The 26902-nt window shown below is 42.7% G+C and overlaps 1 protein-coding gene across 2 annotated transcripts in view; it reads right to left on the bottom strand.

Moving 5' to 3' along the window:
- Gcfc2 (GC-rich sequence DNA-binding factor 2) overlaps nucleotides 1-12912 on the bottom strand; it is a 41776-nt gene extending 28864 nt beyond the window's left edge. Inside the window, exons 1-3 of one of the 2 annotated variants that reach the window (XM_041634079.1) lie at nucleotides 12664-12912; nucleotides 10920-11093; nucleotides 10851-10871 (exon numbers count right to left, since the gene is read on the bottom strand). In XM_041634079.1, coding sequence (XP_041490013.1) covers nucleotides 10851-10871; nucleotides 10920-11093; nucleotides 12664-12895 — 427 coding nt within the window. In that variant the 5' untranslated portion in view covers nucleotides 12896-12912. Of the gene's footprint in view, nucleotides 1-10850; nucleotides 11094-12663 lie in introns of both variants that reach the window. The other variant, XM_041634070.1, reaches the window with a different exon arrangement.
- Between the last annotated feature and the right edge of the window lie 13990 nt (nucleotides 12913-26902).

Below are 26902 nucleotides of genomic sequence, written 5' to 3'. Positions count from 1 at the left end.
ACATCATTGTGGTGAGTGAGTGCTGCAGCAGCTGGGAACATACCTCAGCCCGCCCACACTTCCAGGCCATCCTACAGGGGCTATACTGCCCAAACCGCCTCTCTATTTCTATCCCATTCAGCTTACATCCAGATCCCCACACCCCCTGTCTCCCTCCCTCTCTCCCTCCTTTGGGGCATCGCGCCTCCCTGCCCAGCCTGCTAGGACGCTGGGACCGAACCGGGAGGACAAAGGGGTGGCCGGTAGCTCCTTTGTTCCCATAGCCTGCCCGCAGCGAGTGGGGTGGGCCCTTTGTTCGTGAGCTAACCAGGCAGCGCGGAGTTTCGATCTGGGCACCTAGTGAAACATCATTGTGGAGAAACATCTCTGGGGAGTGACATCACTGGGAAGGTACATCAGTGGGCAAGAAGACCTGATCCTGTAAAAGAAGATCCAAAAGGGAGTATTGGGAGGAAGAGATGGGAAGACGCCAATGCAGGAATTCTCCCAACAATCTGAAAAACAACACGAAACCACCAGAAGCCAGTGACCTCACAACAGGAGGACATGAACACCTTAATCAAGAAGAAGTAGAAAAAACTGACTTCATGAAAGTGATTGACACCCTTAAACAGCATATAAAAAACGCCCTTATGGAAATGGATGAGAAGTATAATAGAAAGTTCGAGGAATTGAGTAAATCAGTGAATGATACCCTAGGAAACCAAGGAAAAACAATCAAGCAGATAAAGGAAACAGTTCATGACTTGAAAACTGAAATGGAGGCAAAGAAGAAAACACAAACAGAGGGCTGGCTGGACATGGAAAATCTAGGTAAACGAATAGAGACTACAGAATCAAGTATAACCAGCAGAATACAAGAGATAGAAGAAAGAATCTCAGATTCTGAGGATAGCATAGAGAAAATAAACACTCTGATCAAAGAAAACAGCAAGTCCAACAAACTCTCATCACAAAACATTCAGGAAATATGGGACACAATAAAAAGACCAAACCTAAGAATAATTGGAATAGAAGAAGGAGAAGAAGTGCAGCTCAACGGTGCAGAAAATATACTTAATAAAATTATAGAAGAAAACTTTCCCAAACTGAAGACAGATGTACCTATGAAGGTTCAAGAAGCATACAGAACACCAAATAGGCTGGATCAAAAGAAAACATCCCCTCGCCATATAATAATCAAAACACAAAATATACAGAATAAAGAAAGAATATTAAGAGCCGCAAAGGAAAAAGGCCAAGTTACTTATAAAGGTAAACCTATCAGACTTACACCTGACTTCTCTATGGAAACCATGAAAGCCAGAAGGTCCTGGATAGATTTTCTCCAAAAACTAAGAGACTACGGATGCAAGCCCAGACTACTATATCCAGCCAAACTTTCATTCACTATAAATGGAGAAAACAAAATTTTCCAGGATAAAAACAAATTTAAACAATACGTAGCCACAAATCAAGCCTTACAGAAAATAATAGAAGGAAAATCACTAACCAAGGAGTCCAACAATGACCACAATAACTCAGACATCTAGAGACTCTTCACCAGCGCAAATCAAAGAAGGAAAACACACAAACCCTACTACTAAAAAAGAGACCGGAGTTAACAACCACTGGTCATTAATATCACTTAATATCAATGGGCTCAACTCACCTATAAAAAGGCACAGGCTAAGAGATTGGATAAGAAAACAGGATCCAACATTCTGCTGTCTACAAGAAACACACCTCAACCACAAAGACAGGCACCTACTCAGAGTAAAGGGCTGGGAAAAGGCTTATCAAGCAAATGGACCTAAGAAACAAGCAGGTGTGGCCATACTAATTTCTAACAAAGTTGACTTCAAACTTAAATCAATCAGAAGAGATGGAGAGGGACATTTTATACTCATAACAGGAACAATTCATCAGGAAGAAGTCTCAATCCTGAATATCTATGCCCCTAATATAAAAGCACCCACGTACGTAAAAGAAACATTACTAAAACTCAAGGCAGACATCAAACCGCACACACTAATAGTAGGAGACTTCAACACTCCTCTCTCACCAATGGACAGGTCAATCAGACAGAAACCTAACAGAGAAATTAGAGAATTAATGGAGGTAATGAAGCAAATGGACTTAACAGACATCTATAGATTATTCCACCCAAAGAGGAAAGAATATACCTTCTTCTCTGCAGCTCATGGAACCTTCTCGAAAATTGACCACATACTTGGTAACAAAGCGAACTTACACAGTTACAAAAAAATATTAGTAACCACCTGTGTCTTATCAGATCACCATGGATTAAAGTTAGAATTCAACAACAATGCTACCCCCAGAAAGCCTACAAACTCATGGAAACTGAACAGTCAACTACTGAACCATACCTGGATTAAGGAAGAAATAAAGAAAGAAATTAAAGTCTTCCTTGAATTCAATGAAAATAAAGAAACAACATACTCGAACTTATGGGACACTATGAAAGCAGTCCTGAGAGGAAAGTTCATAGCACTAAGTGCCCACCTAAAGAAAACAGAGAAAGCACATACTGGAGACTTAACAGCCCACTTGAAAGCTCTAGAAAAAAAAGAAGCAGACTCACCTAGGAGGAGTAGAAGACTGGAAATAATCAAATTGAGGGCTGAAATCAACAAAATAGAAACACAGAAAACAATCCAAACAATCAATGAAACAAAAAGCTGGTTCCTGGAGAAAATCAACAAGATTGATAAACCCCTATCCAAACTAATCAAACGACAGAGAGAGAATTTGCAAATTAATAAGATCAGAAATGAAAAGGGGGACATAACCACAGACACAGAGGAAATTCAGAGAGTCATTAGATCTTACTACAAAAGCCTGTATGCCACAAAACTGGAAAATGTAAAAGAAATGGATGCTTTTTTAGATAAATACCATCTACCAAAACTAAACCAGGATCAGGTGAACAATCCAAACAGACCTGTAAGTCGCGAAGAATTAGAAGCTGTTATCAAAAACCTCCCTACCAAAAAAAGCCCAGGACCAGATGGTTTCATTGCAGAATTCTACCAGAACTTCCAAGAAGACCTAATACCTATACTCCTTAATGTATTCCACAATATAGAAACAGAAGGTTCATTACCAAATTCCTTTTATGAAGCCACAATTACTCTGATACCAAAACCACTCAAAGACTCAACCAGGAAAGAGAACTACAGGCCAATCTCACTCATGAATATCGACGCAAAAATCCTCAACAAAATACTGGCAAATCGAATCCAAGAACACATCCGAAAAATTATCCATTATGATCAAGTAGGCTTCATTCCTCAGATGCAGGGCTGGTTCAACATACGAAAATCTATCAATGTAATCCAGCATATAAATAAACTGAAAGAAAAAAACCATATGATCATTTCATTAGATGCTGAAAAAGCATTTGACAAAATTCAACATCCATTTATGTTAAAAGTCTTGGAGAGATTAGGGATACAAGGGTCATACCTAAATATAATAAAAGCTATATACAGCAAGCCGACAGCTAACATCAAATTAAACGGAGAGAAACTCAAAGCCATCCCACTTAACTCAGGAACAAGGCAAGGCTGTCCACTCTCGCCATACCTCTTCAATATAGTGCTTGAAGTTCTAGCAATAGCAATAAGACAACATAATGGGATCAAGGGGATTCGAATTGGAAAGGAAGAAGTTAAACTTTCGTTATTTGCAGATGATATGATAGTGTACATAAGCGACCCCCAAAACTCCACCAAAGAACTTATACAGCTGATAAACAGCTTTAGTAATGTGGCAGGATACAAGATCAACTCCAAAAAAATCAGTCGCCCTCTTATACACAAAGGATATGGAAGCAGAGAGAGAAATCAGAGAAGCTTCACCATTCACGATAGCCACAAACAGCATAAAATATCTTGGGGTAAATCTAACCAAGGAAGTGAAAGATTTATTTGACAAGAACTTTAAGGCATTGAAGAAAGAAATTGAAGAGGATACCAAAAAATGGATGGACCTCCCTTGCTCTTGGATTGGGAGGATCAACATAGTAAAAATGGCAATTCTACCTAAGGCAATTTATAGATTCAATGCAATCCCCATCAAGATCCCATCAAAATTCTTCACAGATCTGGAGAAGACAATAATCAACTTTATATGGAAAAACAAAAAACCCAGGATAGCCAAAACAATTCTATACAATAAAGGATCTTCTGGAGGCATTACCATCCCTGACTTCAAACTCCATTACAGAGCTACAGTAATGAAAACAGTGTGGTACTGGCATAAAAACAGAGAAGTCGACCAATGGAATCGTATAGAAGACCCGGATCTTATCCCACAAACCTATGAACACCTCATTTTCGATAAAGGAGCTAAAAGTATACAATGGAAGAAAGAAAGCATCTTCAACAAATGGTGCTGGCACAACTGGATGTCAACCTGTAGAAGAATGAAAATAGACCCATATCTCTCACCGTGCACAAAACTCAAGTCTAAATGGATTAAAGACCTCAATATCAGCCAGAACACACTGAACCTGATAGAAGAGAAAGTGGGAAATACCCTACAACAGATGGGCACAGGACATCGCTTCCTATGTATAACCCCAGAAGCACAGACATTAAGGGCAACATTGAATAAATGGGACCTACTGAAACTGAGAAGCTTCTGTAAAGCAAAGGACATGGTCACTAAGACACAAAGGCAACCTACTGACTGGGAGAAGATTTTCACCAACCCCACAACAGACAAAGGTCTGATCTCCAAAATATATAGAGAACTCAAGAAACTAGACTTTAAAATGCTAATTAACCCAATTAAAAAATGGGGCACTGAACTGAACAGAGAATTCTCAACAGAAGAAGTTCAAATGGCCAAAAGACACTTAAGGTCGTGTTCAACTTCCTTAGCAATCAGGGAAATGCAAATCAAAACAACTTTGAGATATCATCTTACACCTGTCAGAATGGCTAAAGTCAAAAACACCAAGGATAACCTTTGCTGGAGAGGCTGTGGAGGAACGGGTACCCTCATCCATTGCTGGTGGGAATGCAATCTTGTGCAACCACTGTGGAAGTCAGTGTTTCGGTTTCTCAGGAAATTCGGGATCAACTTACCCCTGGACCCAGCAATACCACTCTTGGGAATATACCCAAGAGATGCCTTATCAAATGACAAAAGCATTTGTTCAACTATGTTCATAGCAGTATTATTTGTAATAGCCAGAACCTGGAAACAACCTAGATGCCCTTCAATGGAAGAATGGATGAAGAAAGTATGGAATATTTACACGCTAGAGTACTAGGCTGCGGTAAAAAACAATGACTTCTCGAATTTTGCATGCAAATGGATGGAAATAGAAAACACTATCCTGAGTGAGGTGTCCCAGACCCAAAAAGATGAATATGGGATGTACTCACTCATAATTGGTTTCTAGCCATAAATAAGGACCACGGAGTCTACAAGAGGTGAACCTAAAGAAGCTAAGTAAGAAGGTGAACCCAAGGAAAAACATATAGTTGTCCTCTTGGCTAAGGGAAGTAGACCAAATTTCCGGGGAGAAAATGGGATCTTGGGGATGGGGTGGGATGGGGGTAAAGGGAGATGGGGAGAGAAAAGGTAGAAGGGAAGGAGGGGGGACCTGGGAAACAGGAGAATTGGGATAAAGGAAAGGTGGATAGGGGAGCACGGAACCACAATTCTTAGTTAAGGGAGCCAGTTTAGGATGGGCAAGAGACTTGACCCTAGAGGGGCTCCCTAGTGCCCAAGATGAGGTTCCCAGTTAGTTCCTTGGGCAGCTGAGGATTGGGAACCTGAAATGACCCTATCCTAGAGCAATACTGACGAATATCTTGCATATCATCATAGAATCTTCATCTGGTGATGGATAGAGATAGAGACAGAGACCCACACAGGAGCACTGGACTGAGCTCCCAAAGTCCCAAGGAGGAGCAGAAGGAGGGAGAACATGAGCAAAGAATTCGGGACCACGAGGCGTGCATCCACCCACTGAGACAGTGGAGCTGATCTACAGGGAGCTCACCAAGGCCAGCTGGACTGTGACCGAAAAAGCATGGGATAAAACCGGACTCTCTGAACATGGCGAACAATGAGGGCTGATGAGACACCAAGGACAATGGCAGGGGGTTTTGATCCTACTTAATGTGCTGGCTTTGTGGGAGCCTAGCCAGTTTGGATGTTCACCTTCCTAGATATGGACGGAGGGGGGAGGACCTAGGACTTACCACAGGGCAGGGAACCCGGACTGCTCTGTGGACTGGAGAGGGAGGGGGGGGGGAGAGTAGTGGGGAGAGGGGGAGAAGGGTGGGAGGAGGGGGAGAAGGGTGGGAGGAAGGGAAGGGAAATGGGAGGCTGGGAGGAGGTGGAAACTTGTTTTTTTGTTTATGTTTTTTTTTCTTCTTTTCGCAATAAAAAAAAAATTAAAAAAAATAAAGGAAGAAAATTAATGTAATAGATATAAAATGCATATAGAGAAGTGAATGTAATCTAGCACTACAGAGAATACACTGGCACCATTCCCTTGTGCCTTTTACTTTCTTATCAAGGTTTTGCAGTGAGACCCACATGTAAGAAATGAGAGAAGTTAAACATAAAGAAAATAAATTCTTTTCGCCAGATAAATGAACCTAATTAAATGAGTTTTTGTTTTCTTAAGGCATTTTTGTTTTGCTTTAGAGATTTATTATACATATATATATATATATATATATATATATATATATATATGAATGAATGTTTTACTGAATGTATGTCTGTACACATGTGTGAACCTGGTGGCCATGCAGGCAGAAGAGACAATCAGATGTTCTAGAACTGGAGTTACAGTCAGCTGTCAGCTACTCAGGTGGGTGCTAGGAATTGAATCCAGGTCCTCTGGAAGGGCAGCCAGTGCTCTTAACTGCTGGACCATCTCTCCAGTCCCTAAATGACAACTTCAGTGAAACTTTAATTTTTGTTTTATTTCTATAGTATAGCATATATTCACTAACACGAATTCTTATAATTTAGGAACTGAGGTTTCCTTGTGCATAAAATTTTCCTTTATAGTTCATAAAAATATTTTCTTAAGAAAATGCCACCATAAATAAGATGATGGGAGAAATTCCTACCACTTCAAGCACCTGAAAACAATAGAGATGTAAGTCCCATGAAGCCCAGGCAGCCACTGCGTAAGCAGGAATGACTTCGAACCTCCTGCCTTCTTTACATTTCCAAATGCTAGGACCCCAGGCATGGACCACCATGACTAGTTTTTGTGATGCTGAGGATCCAAATCCAGAGTTTCATAACTGCTGGGCATTTACTCTACCAACTCAGCTATACCTCAACCCTGACCTCAACTTTCTGAGGATACAAGACAGGTATCAGGCAAATAGAAAACATAAATGCAAATGCTCTAATGCTTAAAACACAAGAGGAAAAGTCGAGACTTCAGAAGTCTCAGTCATCATACAACAGACTCAGTGACAGCAGTCCTAGGAAAATAAAATGTGCAGAGTCAATCATGAAACAATACACAGCAATTGCTAGAAATCAGTCACTGACAGTAAGACAATCATGGGGCCAGAAAGACAGCTTAAGCTTGCCAAGTCTGATACCTGTGTTTGATCCCTGGGACCTTCATGGGGGGGAAGAGAAAAGATTCATGGAAGCCATCCTCTGATCTGTATATGCTTATGTGTATGTGCAGACACACACAGTGAGACTGAGACAGAGAGAATAAATAAATAAATGAATGAATGAATGAATGAAAGGAGGAAGAAGAGAAGAAGAGGAGAGGCCGAGAAGAGATGGTTCAGCAGTTAAAAATGCTTGATGCTCTTCCCCAGAACCAGCTTGGTTCCCAGTGCTCACTTGAGCAGGTTGTGATCCATAAAGGATCTAACGCCCTCTTCTGGACTCTGTGGGCACCTGCTGCATGTACTGGTACATATGTACATGCACATAAATAAAAATCATGTCTTAATCCAATCAGGCTATCAAATTATTTGTGTTTTTGTTTTTTGTTTTTTTTTGGTTTTTCGAGACAGGGTTTCTCTGTGGTTTTGGAGCCTGTCCTGGAACTAGCTCTTGTAGACCAGGCTGGTCTCGTATTCACAGAGATCCGCCTGCCTCTGCCTCCCTAGTGCTGGGATTAAAGGCGTGCGCCACCACCGCCCGGCCCAAATTATTTGTTTTTTAATAGGCAATTTGTACATACTTTGTTTTTCCTTTCAAAAAGTCTAGTTACATTATTGATTTTATTGGAAATAGAAGCACACACATAGATGTCAGGAAAACTTGTGGGAGTCGGTTCTCTCCTTCTATCACCCGGGTCCCAGGTATCAAACTCAGGTCCTTAGGCTTGGTTCCAAGCATCTTTAACCCCAGAAGCCATCTCAGTAACCCAGTTATTTATTTCTCTTTGAGACAGGGTCTCATGTAGGACAAGTTGGCCTGGAACTTGTGATCCTCTGGAATTACAAACAGGTGTCACTCAGCTGGACCAGTATTTATTTAAAGATTATTATCAGGAGGTAAAGGGACAGGTGTGCCTTTATTCTCTTACAGGATTTAACATAATTATTATAAAACATGTGTGGCAATGGGCCCCACATGCTAACAATCCCAGGGTATCAGAGGAAAGAAGACTGCAGAGAGTTCAAGGCCAGCCTGGGCACCACGACTGGCCAGGGCTACACTGCAAAACCATGTCTCAAAAAAGACAAAAAAAAAACCCACAAATAAACGAACAAACAAAAAAACAGAACAGAACAGAATGAAGCGTAAATCAAATAACTGTTGCTGAATTCTTTAACTAAATGAATACTGAAAAAGAAAACTGTTGCTTATGAGCAACCTGCCAGAGCTCTGAGCCTTTCCTAATCTGGGTAATGATTTAATGGTGGTGTATGTGAAGATAAGATAATGGTAGTGTATGTCTTTGAAACTGAGAAGAGCAGCTATTAGCATCTAAAGCAGTTTAAAGTGTCAGATCACAGGAGAGAACACCTGGTTCAGTCCTGGGGAAACATTTGGGGACCTTAGTAACCTATGGTCCTGGAGTTGAGTGGTCTGTTTGTACAGCCTCTGAGAGGACTGGAATGTGGAGGAGGTTACAATAACACATTTGGCTCCAATACTTAAGTGTACTGGAGACAGACATGACTTGGAAGTGGGTCACCTGCATGAGCTGGTGGGCTCAGACACTACATTCCAGGCACGGGGCTCACTGCTGAGATGCTGGTGTCACAGAGAGCAGGCCTCTCCCAAGTTCTAAGTGAAAGTTGAGGGAAGGGAAACTATGTTTCCTGTCCCATTCCTCCAAACCTCCATGGTTCCCACACAGCAGATGTCAGATAAGGGCAGAATGGATACAGACGTGCTCCGATAGCTCATGTTTGCATGTGCACCATCTACCAGGAAATCATCTAACAATCTGATGTTTTTTTGGTAAGAAGAATCTGCCACAGAGAGTATCTCAGGGCAAATGTCTATCACTGGCTAATTCTCTAGGTCTATCATCTGAACATGTAACAAAAGCATTCTTTGTACATGTGAGCCTTTGTGCTGGGACGACGGGCTCAGGCCATCAGATCCAGCCTTACCATCTTCTCTAGATAGCACAGCCATGTTTCTAACGGTATGTGGAGGAGGGACAATGCTTTACTGTGGAGCTGTCCTGCACTCTGAAGGGAACCGACCGCCCTCTCCCCCTGGGGAACTGCACAACTCTCTGATCAGAAACTACCCTACACATTGTCGCAGACTGGCCTCTCCTCAATACTTCAGAACATTCTCTCACACTGTTTACACACAGAAGCACTGCCGACTGCAGCAGCTACTAGCCTGATCTTACTATATCAATTTAATTAGATCAAAAAGTCAGCTGCTTAGTTACAGTATCCCTGTCTTAAGAGCTCATAGCTATTTGTGGCCAGTGGCTACTGTACTAGATGGTGAAGGTACACAATTTTTCCATCATAACAAAAATTCTATTGGACGGTGCTGCATCTGGAATCTACCCGAGACTGCATTTGCTTACCAAGGACTATTTATTATTTTTAATTGTGCATGTGTATTTGACACATGAAGGCTGGTACCCCAGGAGGCTGGAGACATCAGACACGCTTGGAGCTAGAGTTACGAGTGGCTGTAAGCAGCCCAACGTGGGTGCCGGGAACTGCACTACTTTTCTCACAGGTGTCTTAAGTGCCACTGGACTGGAAAGAGTCTATACAGCAGAAAACAAGCTACAAAGCCCCGGATTACATTTAAAGACCTGGATGAACATTTCTGACTTCCTGGGCCTAAGGAAAGGTCCACGAAAACTTCTCAATTTGCCAGTACAATGCCACAACAGACTTAATATCTCAAAGTTTTTAATGACCAATCTTTTTTTAAAAAAAAAAGCCGTTATGAGTTTCCCACACATACTATATTGTCATTATAAGTTTCCTACATATACTATAATGTTCTCCGTCAGGTTTGAGACATGCTACTGGCACTGACAACATTCTCACAAACTCTTACCGGCCTCTAGTTATGAGACTGCAAAGAGCAGTAGTTAAGAACATACTGTGGAGGAGACTTCCTGTCTGATCTCCGGCATATCATGCTATAAATAATGACCCATTTGCTCTCTACATTTTACTGTTTCATCAACAATAAGAATTACTGGTGTATGAAGTACTGATATTAGAGCTGGGCATGGCGATACATCATAGTCTCAGGAGGCAGATAGTGAGTTTGAGGCTGGCTTAAGCTACAGAATGAATTCCAGACCAGCCTGGGGTACAAAGTGAGACCCTGTCTTGAAAAAGGAAGGAAGTTAGTTAAGTAAGTTATGTAAAATTATAAAAATTACCAACCTGTGGGTGAAACTTCTTTCTCTTTCAGAGAACTAGAGCGGTTAGAGGATGGACTCTGATCACCCTCACTTTCCGACGAGGGATGTGCTCCTTCCCCTTCACCCGCTGAACCCTCCTCACTTTCCGACGAGGGATGTGCTCCTTCCCCTTCATCCGCTGAACCCTCCTCACTTTCCGATGAGGGATGTGCTCCTTCCCCTTCATCCGCTGAGAGGTCGACTGTTTTGGATTCTAAGAGGACACCTTTAGAAGCAAGAAAGTCAAAATATTTGAATCAATAGCCAAAATAAACATATTTAATTGATAAGATTTCCTCTTAGTTCAACTACATGGAGCTCAAAAAGACCGGAGCAGATAAACGCTTTAAAGGGAGGCTGAGAGGCGGACCAGAGGTCAAGAACACATACTGTCCTTGCAGAAGACCCAAGTTTGGTTCCCAGCATCTGGGTCAGACAGCTAACAACCACCCTTAATCAAGAGAGGAAAAAAAAGGCAGTTTTGCTTACATTTGTTGATGAAGCAATAAAAAGAGTGAATTTTATTAAGTCTTGAATCAAGTAAATGGCTTCTTTAGAAGAGTGGTAACAAAATTCAAAATAACCCATGGAAACAAAAGCCCTTTGGGGCCCCTAAAGAGTTAGAAAGAAAGTCCAAAGGCAAAGAAGATTGAGAAGCACTGTTCTAGAAGGGAAGAGATGGTGCTCTGCGGCCTCAGTACTCTTACTCAAGGTGGACTGACTTACTTTGTTATAAATAAAAAGATCACTGAAACATTAGATGAACAGAGGGCCCTCACAGTGACTTAAAAAAAAATCACTAAGAGGCTGACCCTTGAAGACTTTAAGTGAAAGAAGCTCAGCACCCAAGGACAAACATGGCAAGTACACACTAATATGTCGAATCCAAACAATCTGAGGAAGTCACAGAGACAGAGTAGAATGGTGGTTAATACGAGCTAATGTGGAGATATGTTGGCAAAGGTTACAAAACTTTACAAGAATAAGTTTAGTACAATAAGCTCATTGTATCAGTAAATAGTGATGTGTTTTGCTGTATGCTCTATTGGAAAATGGCTGGAGGATTTTATGGGTTCCCACCATGAAAATAAACTAGATCTGTGTAAGCAACCCAAAGTATCTCAAATCATCTTGGTACACCATTAAACATGCCCAACTTTCATTTACAAGTGAACATATATGAAAAATCACTCATATTCTTTAATGGGGCTAAAAATAGGAGAAAGTCAGGGCTTCAGGACTGATGAAGTGTTGAGTGTTCTGTCTGCACGTATGGATGTGTGTGTCTGCTGTCCGACAAGGTCAAAGAGGGCTTCCAACTTCTTAGAGTTACAGACCATTGTGAGTCTCCATGTGGCTGCTGGACACCTAACTCAGATCTGCCTTTCTAGTCCTCAATTGACTTTGTATTCGATGGCAGAATGGAACAGTCCATAGTGTCACCAATCTCGTTTTACATTATTTTTACCTACGTTTTATTGTTACTGCAGATAACTGATTTTAAGAATGACAATGTTCCAAACTCTGCCCCTTAGTCTTTAAATGAATTGTCAGGTGTTCTTAGAAAACTGCTAAGAAATTTCCAAATGGCACATCTGACTCTCAGCTACTTTTAAGAGCACCAGTAGTTCGACTCCTCTTTGAGGATTTGGGTTCACTAGTCGGTGTGGATCGTCAGAGTACGCAAACTACGACGTGCCACTAAAGTCTACAGAAGCGGTCCAACAGCCCAAAGACGATAGAGGCCTCTGGAGCTGGAGCCCTGCGGATCAGACCTCTTCCCGACCATCGGTCACCTGCGCCGCGGGAAGCAGTTCCGGGGCTGCGCCTGGAGCTCGCCCACACCCGACCTCGGCCCCGGGCGCCACGGGCCCTCCGCAGCGGTTCTACTCCCTCTGCTCTTCCACCCGCAGATGGCCGGCCTGGCTCTCCCGGCTCCTCTGCAGGCCTCTCCTCTTGGCCGTCGCTGTCGCTGTCGCTGGACTCGACCTGACGCCGCCTGAAAGTCCTCTGAGGCCTGAGAGCCATAACACACGTACGGTTCACGCGCGTCTCCGGGCTCGGTCTCCGGCGCCTGCGCAAGCGCCGCCTCGGGCTGCGCAGGCGTGGTTGTGAGATCCCCCCCCCCCCCCCTTCCCCCGCCGGTGCTGCGCCGGTCGTCACTCTTAACCACAGTCGGTTGAGCGTAAACAGTCTGCTTATTGGGACAAGAATAATGTCCCAGACGTTGTCGCAGCTTCTTATGGCTGGAGTCCGGGATAGGACCAGCACATCCCGCCCAGAATTGGAGGGATAGACTATGAAATTAAGCACAAATGATGTGCGCAGAAATAAGGAGAATCAAATGATCGTCTCAAGGCACAGGACTTAATCGAAACTCCTGCTTGCTGGGAAAGATCTTATGGGAGTTGGGAGGAATTAGAGAACTTTCCGTTGTTTCAACCCATCGGATGAACAGGCTTAAAAGCCGGAGAGAGCCATATTTGACTACACCAGAGAGATTTCCAGAAGCAAGCACGTGTTCCGGCTGATTGAGTAAGGAAGATCTGCTCTGTGTGTGAGTGAGAGTCCCTGGAAAGAAGCTGTGTCTGCAGAGGCCGGTTAGCACTTCAGTGAGATGGAGAGAGTTTCCGGAATGCTGCAGGCAATAGTTCTGCCAATCAAAGGGCTTAAGGATGCTCAGAAAGCATCTGAAGCCTATGGCTGAGATTTCTCCACTGCACTCTGTCCTCTTAACGTTTCTACCAATGTATTTTTAAAATGCATTGGCTTATGGCTTTCATTTTTCTGTTACTATAAAAACTTCTAAAAACTTTCGACATTGACCATGTTATTTGAGAAGGCAGAAATGTGTTTATGGGCCATGGCCTCTTATTTGGCTCCAAAGCTGTTATTTCCTTTGGGGTGAGCGTTCTTTTCACATTGACATTGAATAGGTCCTGGCAAGCTAGATATAGTAAACCCAGATGGCAAGTCGGTCTCTCAGAGTTTACAGTCGCTCCAATAAGCATCAGATTCCATGCTGAGACCTTTGGGGGTCATAACACTAGCAGCATACCTCTCCCCTATAGCAGCTAACATCAATTCCACAGATCAAGAGACAGAGCACTATCACAGTTTAAAGCCAAATTTGAAGCAAGCTTTAATTAAATACTGGCCAGGTGGATGGGTTCTGGCCAGGTCCATACTGGGTTCCTAGAAATAGCCCTGAGTCATGTTAAGAAAGCAAAATCTACAATTCACCGCATTTCCCATGAGGTCCCATCAGTGACAAGCATACATACTGATGTTGTGGGACCCTCACCCCTTATTCTCAAAGGGGCGAAAAGAAATTTCCTAGCAAAATGTTTTCCCAGGAAGATGATGGCCTTCCCCCTCCCACCCGGGAGATTCCGAGCACAAGGTCACTTAGCCCAGCCCAGCCAGCCACCTGGTACAGGCTGATGAAGATGGCCTGACCCAGAAACAGTGGCCTTACTCTAAGAACAAGGAGAAAGCTGACTTAGCAGCATGGGAGGGAGCAAAAGTCCTTACATCCATGCCAAAACAGCCTCAAAAAGCCTCTTTGTAGCTATGCCTTTAAAAGCTTACCCCACAGAGGAGATACAACTCCTCTCTACCTCACTACTACAGGGGTGGAGATGAGTTCCAAACATGTTTGTATTAGGCTGATTAAACTTTGCTTATTATAGTCTGGGCCTCTCTGGTGGTCTCTCTCTGGGGGCCGTAATCTGGGCACAACAATGTATCCATCCCTCATACTGCCTACCTACACCCAACCAGCAGCAATTATATATACATCCTGACATATTTCCTACCTGTGTGCAGATGAGTCAAACAAACTTGTTTAGGGAGTGAAAACATGTGACTTGTTATCTCCCATAAACAGTAGCCTCCAGCATTTAAGAAACTGTCTGTCCTTGGACATTTTTGTTTCATTGATCTCTTAGGTATAGTAATTAAAACTTAAAATGTAGCTTTGGCTCTCACACTTACTGTTCATTTTGTTTGTTTATTCGTTCTTTCAAGAAGAGGTTGGTTGTCCATCAAATCACTCCAATTGACTACATTCATAAAGTTGGGTGCATACAGTTAGCAAGCACAGTCATCGGGACCTGACTTAGAAACATTCTCCACAGGCTTAAAAACCAGGTCTACAGGATGTGGCACTGGTTGGAACAGTTGTGGAACCTTAGGAACTATGGTTTACTTAGCAAAAGTGCCTCTCTGGGCACAGGCATTGAAGGTAATGTATACATGGCTCTCTGGCCAAGGCGAGTCTCGGCTTCCTGGTTGACCGAGATGTGAGGAGTTAACGCTTGACACATGATGCTGCCACCACTCAGCAGGCCCATCACCTTGCCCTCCTACCACCATGGAGGAGCCCCAAAACTACGAGTCAAAGTGAAGCTCTCCTCATGTCAGTTGTTTCTGCCAAGCATTTTGTCACAGTGGCTTGAGAAAAATAACCAATATAGTAATGACATGCCTATTTACAGTTTTCTTTTTACTCTATTCAGTTTTAAATTTTTGTTTTCTATATTTCTTTAGTGTGTATGTGTTTGTGTGCATGATGTCTTATGCCTAAAAATAAGAGGACAGCTGTTGGGAATCATCTCATTCCCAGTCTTGTGTGAGCTGGGAGTTTGGCTCAGGTCTTCAGGCTCCCACACGAGCACCCTTACCAGCTGAGCTATCCTACCAGCCCTTTCATTTGTTTGTAAGTTTTGTTTTTAACCTACTTATGAACCCATGTCATTTACTCACAGTTGCTATACCTGTAGGACTATATTATAGCTGAGTGTTTCTTCTTGCAAAGGCATGTATATTATTTATGCCTATTTTAATTTGGAAATAGCATGTTTGTTGTATACACACACATCTTCAATAATGCTCCTTTAAAATGAAAATAACTGTCTTTTAAAACATTAAAATTGTTATTTCCAGAATTGTATTGTCCAAATTTTGATCTTATGGGATTTTAGACTTGAGAGGTTTTGATCTTTGGGGACTTCTGACATTGGGCTACAGCATTTAAGTCTGTGTCAGTCAGACTTCCATGCCTGTGACAAACCTTAGAAAGAGGGAGGTTTGTTTTCATTACTGGCTGTCTAGACAGACAGAAAAATCTGAATTCCTCGGTGTATTGATGGGGAATGAGTCAAGTTAAGGGTGGAGGATGAAGGGCTTAAAATGTCCCTCCTCATCTATCACTTCTTCCCTTTTTATCTGTTTTTTGAGAAAGGGTAGCATGTTGCCCAGGCTGGTTTTGAACTTGCTATGCAACCAAGGCTGATCTTGAACTCCTGAATGTTTGGATTACAGCTTGTGCCCCCACACCAACTTCTTCTTGTCTATGTTGAGATAAGAACAGCATCTGAGAGGTTCTTGGCACTCTCTGATGGAGAAGCAACAGTACCTCAGGAGGTGACCACCTCCTAGCTGGGCTGGGTCTTACTCTGTAGCCCAGACTTGCCATGGTTATGTTCCTACCTCAGTTTCCCCAGTGCCAGGACTGCAGGTGTGAGCCTATACACCCAGCAAGCTCAAATCTTCTGGAAAAGTTAGTTAATTGCTCAGGCCTCAGTGACCTCAGAGGAGAATAAGCTAGCTGCCATTTATCCCTAAAACATCATGAAACCATATGTTATTTGTTCCTCCTTTACCCCTGAGTTTTCTTATCATGCAATGACCTTAGAGCTTTCTGATACTGTGAAAATTCTCCACCCATCTCAGCAAAGATCAAATCAAGAGAACAGAGAGTTCATCCCAGGCCAACTGAAGAAGGTTGTGTTTTATTTCCGGCACAAGCGGGGATCACAAGTAGGGATCATGGATACCAGTGACACTGTCCACTTTGATCCATATACCCAAAAGGAAACTGTTTTCTACACTCTCCCCTAATACAGCCTCCCTCAGATGCTGACCCATGGCAAGGAGAGCAGGATACATAGAGATCACGGGCCCCCATCACAGCTGCCTCCAAACTACAACATCCCCAGGACACTCCCTGGCCAGAAATACTTTCTTCTCCTCCCCCCCCCCAACAGCTATATGCCTCAAGGTACTTCTGCCACATAGACCTTCAAGAATGAAGTGGGCCAGCCTCAGAGAAACTTGAGTTGGTTTAAAGGCACCTCAGGCACACAGGAAGCAGGTCACTTCAGAAAGGTCGAGGTTGCAGGAGTCAGGTGATGTGGAAAGTCCTTCTCCATGAGAACTGGAAGACAGAGCTTCTTTCAGAAACACCAGAGCGACATAAAACCATGTGGATGATTTTATTATTAAGATTTATTTTTGTTTTTATTTCTGTGTATGTGTGCATGTCTCTCTTTGTGTGTATGCCTCATGTGTGCTGGTGGCCTGGTATGCAGGGGACAGAAGAGGGCATGGGATCCCCTGGAGCTGGATTTACTTACAAGCAACTGTGAAGTTGCTTGACTTGGGTACTGGAGATGAAACTCCTCTTCAAGAACACAGTGCTCTTAATGGTGAAACCATCTTCTTAGCCTCAAAGCTGGTCTTCTTCAGAGTCCCCATAAAGGCCATATGGTGTCGTAGCAAAGCTAGTGTAAGGTGTGTTATTTAATATACCCGCTAGGGAGAGGGTGTGGATGGAGTGAATTATCATTTGAAAAATGTATGCAAAAGGGTTATTAGAGTAGTAAGAGTATGAGGCTTGGCTTTGCAACTTTTTGGTCATGCTTGCACAAACACAGCTCACAGTAGGCTTATAAAGCTGCCCAGAGGGAGGACAGAGAGAGTGGTGCTCCTGGAGAGAGAACTGTACCAACTGTGGCAGAGGCCCCTCTGTCCCCGTCTCCTTCCTCAGGCCCTCTGCCCACTGCCCCCAGGGTCTGCCTGGGATACTCATATACTGCCCACAAAATGAATACCGTCATGCTTTGTTGGGTGCAAGCCCAGGACAACTGAAGGCTGAGGGGAAATTCTATCTATGCTCGGTGTTAGGAAAAAAATCCTAAGACGAGCCGCTCCGCTGGTGTACAAAAAATCCAATTAGGTCAGATTAAACCAAATTAAAATGCCCATGTTTTATTAAGTACCCATGCTCTCAGGTGGCCAAGAGCATGGCAGGGGAGACAAAAAACCAGGGAGCACATGCAAACCCAGGACCACATGTTCCTCCTCTGGGATCCCACTTAAATGCCCTGTGGGAGTGGCATGCTGGGATTTGGAGTTCAGACCAATGCAACTCCCTGGCCCCGGGGGCTGGGATGTATACCAGGGGCTAGGGTAATGCTCCCCAACTTAACACTTGGGACGAAATCCCTTGTACCCCACTGTCTTGCTAACCTAGGATTCTCACTGACCTTAAACTAGAGCAGTGGTTCTCAACCTTCTTAATGCTACAACCCTTTAATACAGTTTCTCATGTTATAATGACCTCCCCAACCATGAAATTATTTGGCAGCTACTTCATAACTGTAAATTTGCTAATGCTATGAATTGTGGTATAAATATCTGATGTGTAATCTCCAGAGGAGTCGTGACCTACAAGTTAAGAACCACTACTGTAGACCTTCACACTTTCTGATCTCCTTCCTGGAGTTGTTCCGCCAGTCCCCCAGTACTGGGAAATTCAGAATGAAGGGCCAGCCTCAAGACTGAGTACACCTAGCAAGACCCATGGGCAGGTACAAGTTTCCAGAGTCCTGTGCTGGTGGATTTTCTTACATAACACATTATCTCCCTGGGCACCATTCCATGTCCCACGGTGCCCACCACCAGCTCTGTGGCAGTTAGTTCCCACTTCACCTCACTTAACATGTAATCCATAAAATGTTCCGTTGTGAACTGGAGAGCTGCATCCGGGTGACTGTGGGTTCTTCAAGCTCAGCATCCAAAACCTCTCTCTCCTGCCCCCCAAACTTCTATATATCCTGGTTCCTTCCCTTGGAGTTTTCCCAGGTTATCCTGAAGATCTTAATAGAGATCCCTTCCCTCCTTGAGTATGCTACCTGAAATATGGTGGAAGAAATCAGTTATACTAGTAAGGATACTGCTTGTCACAGTATTGAGTGCCAGGGTCATAAGCTCCTGCTATACACAAGGCAGGGACAGGGAATGTGGTCGTTTGAATAAGAGTAGCTCATTGATTTGAATTCTTAGTCATCAGGGAGTGGCATTATTTGAAAAGATTAGGAGGTGTGGCCTTATTGAAGGAAGTGTGTCACTGGGAGTGGGCTTTTGAAAGCTCATGCCAAGCCTACATCTTTCATTTAATATGCTTATGGAATTCCTAATCAAACATATCATTCTAGAATGCAGCACAAAAATTAACTTTTATTTCAGAAGAAAATATTATCTTAACTTATTCAATGACATACTGTCTAACAAAAATCAACATACAGGAGTTGTAAACTCCTTATTTTCCTGTCTGGATAAAAGCTCCGTTAGTGGTACTAGAATGTCAGCATCTTCCTCTGGCCTCTGCATCTGCTCAGCATGCCATCCACACACACAAGTGGATATACATGGGACAGATGGAACATACACACAGATACATACCACAGATGCACTGCACACACACACACACACACACACACACACACATTCCACTGATTTAGGTGTGTGTGGGGTGCAACTCATTTTAAATCTGTGACAGTCACCATGCTGTTCAGAATGGTGACATGGCTGTCGTCCTGAAATAGGAGAAAAGGAAGTATGGTTAAGGAATGGAACTGCCCTGAATCCATGTATTGGTTTTTATATTACACCCCAAATGAGCCTCATGTGACCCAGGCTGAGTCACACCTCCTAGGTACTCCAGGATGACCCTGAACTCCTTATCTTCCTGCTTCTACCTTTGTAGTAATAGATTGTGTGCAAACACCACCACAACAGACTTAGGTTGTGCTGGTGAGTGAACTCTATGTCTTGTGATCAAAAGTCAAGTGCTTTCCTAACTGAGCCACAACCCCAGCTCTAAGTTTCTTTTTTAAGATGCTCACTAAAGGCCAGAGGTTCTCAGCCATGCAGTGAAACCATGACATCAGTGGCACCTATGGCAGTGGGTCTGGGAACCTCCCCTCCCACTGAGCTCACTTCATGGTCTGAGTCGTCTTCCCATCTCTCTTTACACATATTCTCTAGTCGCTTGTGAGACATTCCTCATTAAAAAGAACCAGTAGTTTCACTTCAGTTTTGATGGGTATTAGCCAATAATAAAGGTCACTTATTTACAAATCCCTGTGGATTTTGTTCCCTTTTGCCATACAAATCCTTACTGATTTGCTAATATGGGATAGTCTAGTCATATAGCCCACATTGGCTTCAAACTAGTGATCCCCCTGCAGCAGCTTCTTGTGTGCTGTCATTAAAGATGTGTTGAACCATGACCAGGTTCAGAAAGGGTTTTGGTAACTGGATACCCAGGCACTGTAGAAAGCACAATTTTTAAATGCTGTAGTCTCTATTTTAACATCCTGGTACCTATACATTGTTGTATTCCAATATAGAAGAATGGTTTTTGAACAAATCTGCCAGAAAGTTCTTTCTCATGTTCAGCTGAAAAGTATTATCTATTTACAAGTCAGAACAAATGAAATAAAGTGAATGAGTAAACATAAAGGTAATAAATCAATAATATATGTATATTGTTTTAAAAACTGTCATTTCATGAGGCCTTAATTTTAGTTTTGTGAGCAGTGTGAAACACACCCAAGCCCCCATAGATATATATGAATATACATATATAATTACTGTTCTACCATGCAAAATCGGCTCTTAGATCCCCTGATCCTAACCTTTCAGGGGTCTCACATCTACCTGTCTCCAGATCTTTCATATCATATGGAACAGGGCTCTTGCTCCTTTCTCTGTATTTCTTGAAAAAGTTTGGGCTGGTGTGGAGTCAAGCAACAGAATCTCATTGATCTGAGGCCAATCTGAAGTGCTGAGATTTGATCATCTAAATTGTACACAATTTAGATGGAACATAATCCGGGAGAAGAATTCACTAACTAGGGGGCAAGAACCCTACTTCTTAGGCAAAATTTCAGAACTAAACCTGCTTAATTTACCTATCTTACATGGCTTTTTCCTTTGCATTCAGACCGCTGACTGAAACTTAGTCACAGAGATTGATGGAGAGCAAAGTAACATTTAATAAGCAGACAATGCATTAGGTATTTTCTATGATTACTTCCTTTTCCAGTGATGCTGGGGATCATGAATAGCAAGAACACATTCTGCTACTGAACTATGTCCTAGTCTCACTTCCTCTTAACCACTCTATAGAGTACGTGCTATTATTAACACGCATATCAAATGAAAGACCCAGCAAGGGTCAGTAGCCCTGCAGACCTGAAGTCATGGGGCAAGAGAGCTGAAATCCAGACCTACTTCCAGTTTCCACTGCTTCCTAGATCCCTGATTGTGAAATTCTGGAAAAGTTAGAGACAAGGGTGGAAAAGTTAGTGAAAAGTGAGCTTCTAGGTTGATAGAAGGAACCATATGCCTCATGATCTCTATGTCCTGGTTATAGATATAGCCTAGATTTCCTCTACATAGATGTGTATTCAGAACAGAGTTGAGTCTTGTTTCTATGAATGGGCCCTTTGTGTGGGGAGACTATATTTCTTTCAAGCCATAAGTTGTTATTTTAAAAAGTTCAGTTCTGAAATGAGAAAAAGCATGTGTGCAAATATGTTTCATTGTGATTGGTTTAATAAAAAGCTGAATGGCCAGTCGCTCTGCAAGAGGGGTTAGGCAGGACTTCTGGGAAGAGAGAGAACTCTGGTGAAGAATTTGAGAGTTGGGGATTCACCAACCAGACATAGAGGAAGCAGGATGTGTGGTATGGAGGAGGGGTAACAAGCCATGTGGCAGAATGTAGAAAATATAAATACATTAAGTTATAAGAGCTAGTTAGGAACAACTAGATAAGGCCAGGGTTTCATAATTAATAATAAGTCTCCATGTCATTATTTGGGAACTGGCAATCCAAAGAAAGACCTGCTATAAAAACAAGCATATGAAGCAGAGGTGTTCTTTCATTCCCACATCTCCTCTCTCCTCTGGCCTTCTCTGTGTCTTGCACACAGACTCAGTGGAGCAGAGGTAATTTTGAGACAGCTTTCATGGTCTATAGGCTGTCAGTTCTTTTCTCCAGTGGACGGATCATAAAGATTGATTCATCTAGAAATTATAAATACAGACCAAACAAAAATCCTTAAGGTAAAGATTGTAACTGAAACCTTCCTTCCAGGAACTCAACAGCCAAAATGAATATAAAGAAGAAAGGAAAAATTATGGTTGAGTCTGTTCGGATTACTCAATGTAAAAAGAGGTATTAAAAAGAGGAAAAAATGGTAAAAATGTTCATAAGGCCCTGTGGGATAACATCCAGCAAAAAAAAAAAAAGTAAATTTTACAAAACAAAGAAAGCAGGCTGGTGCATCACTGTCTCCACATTAGCTCCACTGAGGAATTCAGAGCAAACTCGGTATTCTGAATGGAAAGAACTGATACTCAAAAACTGTTTGGGGTGTGGGAATTCTTTAACCTTTGGCTCTCGAGATCCTGCCATTCACATCAAATAATTCAGGTTTCTTGAGGGCTTTTCTTAGAAAACCAGCAAAAATGTTAAGATATCTTCCAAAGAGAAGGTTATGTGTATCAGGAAATGGGGCCTAAGAGAAGATCTTTAGAGCAGCCAGTGGAGACAATCTATGGATTTTATTTGTTTGTTAAAAGGTCTTGACCACAGAGCCCTTTTGTTTCTGTACCTTTAAGAACTGTATTCTGTTGGAAAACCCTGCCTGCTATTAAGGTGGCAGTTCAGCATGTCCCAGATAGCTCTCCGAGCTCAGTGCAAAATGGAGTACTCCCTTTCTCAGCCAGGTTTTCTCTTCTCTGTCTAACCTTATTTGGAGAGCGTCCTTAAGCTTAGTTGCCTGATCTTATTTGGAGGGACCCTGCACAGAGCTCCCTGCAAATGTTGTATGATTCAGCACATAAGTCTTGTTCCTTCTTCTCGCTCATATGATAATTAGGTGCTGTGTTATGACCAATCAGCCCTTCCTGCTTATAACCCTAAGAACCCTTATATACCTTACCCCTGGAAGAATAAAATGAGCTGTCTCTCTGAAGCTGACTCCTGGAAGTTCTTTCTGTAGTACTAGTTAGTGGCTTTCCAAGCCCTACTGGCAGCTTTTGCTCTCTACACCCTCATGGGCTGCTGGTAATGACCCATGAGGAAAAGGAGACTCACAGTTTTGGGAGAACACACTACTGCAAATGATTCAGGCAGAATCTTTTGATGTACAGAAATGTTTGTGTATAAATCAACACTGAGCAGGAGGGCTATTGGGTTGGATGGTTCTGAGAAACAAGGCAAGAATTTCCAGTGAGCCCAGCTACCATGCCTGCTCCACCACAGAAGGCAAGGCCAAGGAGCTTTACCAGCTGGCTCCAACCTTCTTTTCAAGTACAGAGGTGTTTTCAGCCAAGGGGAACACACTTAACCTTCACAGTTCATTGCAAACAAGCAGGGTTCAACACTATAGTGTAGATACTTGGTAGTTCTTTGGTAATTTCAAGAGATTTTAAATAAAACGTGGATGCTATAGAGTTCAAGATCACATACTACATAGTTGAATACTGCTGAGACAGTAATGTATCTTTTGACTTAATTTTTTTTCACTTTTTTTATTGAGAAAAGGAGAAAAAAAACAAGTTTCCACCTCCTCCCAGCCTCCCTTTTCCCTCCCCCCTCCTCCCACCCTTCTCCCCCTCCCCCTACTCCTCTCCCCCTCCCTCTCCAGTCCAAAGAGCAGTCAGGGTTCCCTGCCCTGTGGTAAGTCCTAGGTCCTCCCCTCTCCGTCCATATCTAGGAAGGTAAACATCCAAACTGGCTAGGCTCCCACAAAGCCAGCACATTATGTAGGTTAGACACCCCGTGCCATCGTCCTTGGCTTCTCAGCAGCCCTCATTGTTCGCCATGCTCAGAGAGTCCAGTTTTATCCCATGCTTTTTCAGTCACAGTCCAGCTGGCCTTGGTGAGCTCCCAATAGATCAGCTCCACTGTCTCAGTGGGTGGGTGCACCCCTGTGGTCCTGACTTCTTTGCTCATGTTCTCCCTCCTTCTGCTCCTCATTGGGACCTTGGGAGCTCAGTCCAGTGCTCCAGTGTGGGTCTCTGTCTCTATCTCCATCCATCACCAGATGAAGGTTCTATGATGATATGCAAGATATTCGTCAATATGGCTATAGGATAGGGTCATTTCAGGTTCCCTATCCTCAGCTGCCCAAGGAACTAACTGGGGACCTCGGCTTGGGCATCTGGGAGCCACTCTAGGTTCAAGTCTCTTGCCAACTCTAAGAATTGTGCTTCCGTGCTCCCCTATCTAACCTTCCTTTATCCCAATCCTCCTTTTTCCCCAAGTTCCCCCCATTCTCCCCTTCTCCCTTTTCTCTCCCCATCTCCCCTTACCCCCATCCCACCCCACCCCCAAGATCTCAATTTTCTCCCCGGCAATTTTGTCTACTTCCCATAGCCAAGAGGACAACTATATGTTTTTCCTTTGGTTCACCTTCTTACTTACCTTCTTTGGGATCACCAATTGTAGACTCCGTGACCCTTGTTTATGGCTAGAAACCAATTATGAGTGACTACATCCCATGTTCATCTTTTTGGGTCTGGGTTACCTCACTCACGATAGTGTTTTCTATTTCCATCCATTTGCATGCAAAATTTGAGAAGTCATTGTTTTTTACCACAGCGTAGTACTCTAATGTGTATATATTCCACACTTTCTTCATCCATTCTTCCATTGAAGGGCATCTAGGTTGTTTCCAGGTTCTGACTATTACAAATAATACTGCTATGAACATAGTTGAACAAATGCTTTTGTCATATGATAGGGCATCTCTTGGGTATATTCCCAGGAGTGGTATTGCTGGGTCCAGGGGTAGGTTGATCCCGAATTTCCTGAGAAACCGAAACACCGATTTCCACAGTGGTTGCACAAGATTGCATTCCCACCAGCAATGGATGAGGGTACCCCTTCCTCCACAGCCTCTCCAGCAAAGGCTATCATTGGAGTTTTTGATTTTAGCCATTCTGACAGGTGTAAGATGATATCTCAAAGTTGTTTTGATTTGCATTTCCCTGATCGCTAAGGAGGTTGAGCATGACCTTAAGTGTCTTTTGGCCATTTGAACTTCCTCTGCTGAGAATTCTCTGTTCAGTTCAGTGCCCCATTTTTTAATTGGGTTAATTAGCATTTTAAAGTCTAGTTTCCTGAGTTCTCTATATATTTTGGAGATCGTTATTTGCAGATGATATGATAGTGTACATAAGCGACCCCCAAAACTCCACCAAAGAACTTTTACAGCTGAGAAACACCTTTAGTAATGTGGCAGGATACAAGATCAATTCCAAAAAATCAGTCGCCCTGCTATACACAAAGGATATGGAAGCAGAGAGGGAAATCAGAGAAGCTTCACCTTTCACGATAGCCACAAACAGCATAAAATATCTTGGGGTAACTCTAACCAAGGAAGTGAAAGATCTATTTGACAAGAACTTTAAGGCATTGAAGAAAGAAACTGAGGAGTATACCAGAAAATGGAAGGACCTCCCTTGTTCTTGGATTGGGAGGATCAACATAGTAAAAATGGCAATTCTACCAAAGGCAATTTATAGATTCAATGCAATCCCCATCAAGGTCCCTTCAAAATTCTTCACAGATCTTGAGAGGACAATAATCAACTTTATATGGAAAAACAAAAAACCCAGGATAGCCAAAACAATCCTATACAATAAAGGATTGTCTGGAAGCATTACCATCCCTGACTTCAAACTCTATTACAGAGCTACAGTGATGAAAACAGTGTGGTACTGGCATAAAAACAGAGAAGTCGACCAATGGAATCGTATAGAAGACCCGAATTTTGACCCACAAACCTATGAACACCTCATTTTTGATAGAGGAGCCAAAAGTATACAATGGAAGAAAGAAAGCATCTTCAACAAATGGTGCTGGCATAACTGGATGTCAACCTGTAGAAGAATGAAAATAGACCCATATATATCACCATGCACAAAACTCAAGTCCAAATGGATTAAAGACCTCACTATCAGTCACAACACATTGAACCTGATAGAAGAGAAAGTGGGAAGTACCCTACAGGAGATGGGCACAGGAGATCGCTTCCTATGTGTAACCCCAACAGCACAGACATTAAGGGCAACATTGAATAAATGGGACCTACTAAAACTGAGAAGCTTCTGTAAAGCAAAGGACACTGTCACCAAGACAAAAAGGCAACCTACTGACTGGGAAAAGATCTTCACCAACCCCGCAATTGACTTAAATTTTGAAGTCAAGATATTTTTAAAATTTATAGGTTGTTAAATTTACTTCATTTTCTTTATCCACCTGTTCACTCATCAACATTCTAAGCTGTGTCTAGTTTCTGGATATTATGAACACACAGCAGCAGCAAACACTATTGAGCAAGTGTCTCTGTCGTAGGATATACAATCCTTTGATTAGGTGCTCAAGATTTGTAAAGCTAGATCCTGAGGTACATGTATTCCCTGTGGAAGCAGATTCTTAAAAGCGAGGCAAAAGCAGTAGAAAGGCCTGTGAGGCCATAGTGACAGGGTTCTTGTCTTAGCTGGGACCACTTACCCCATTTCTGCTTCTTTCTCCTTTCTAAAATGTAACTGGACACCTTACTCCTGAACCTCCATTGTATTTGCATGTGGATTGCTGACTGCACAGGCCCACAGCTGGGGAAGGCTGACTGTCTCACTGGTGTCTAATTGAGAAAGAGCATTGTAATGTGAAGATCTTCCTCATTAGGAAGAGGTTTTGACTCATGCAAGGTAAGAAAAGGATCAGTCCGTACTTTAGGATCTTCCCAAAAGCCAGGTCTGGTGATGCACATGAGGAATTTCAGCATTTGGAAGCTAAGGAAGCAGGATCTCAAGTCAAGTCTATTCAGGCTACAAAGACAGATGTTACAAATTTACTAAGATAATTTGAGAATTTTATTTTTTTCT

The sequence above is a fragment of the Microtus oregoni genome, unplaced genomic scaffold, assembly GCF_018167655.1.
Source record: "Microtus oregoni isolate MIOR12 unplaced genomic scaffold, Mior012 000002F_ref0000024, whole genome shotgun sequence".
NCBI classification, from domain to species: domain Eukaryota; kingdom Metazoa; phylum Chordata; class Mammalia; order Rodentia; family Cricetidae; genus Microtus; species Microtus oregoni.
This window is presented reverse-complemented; position numbering and strand designations above follow the sequence as displayed.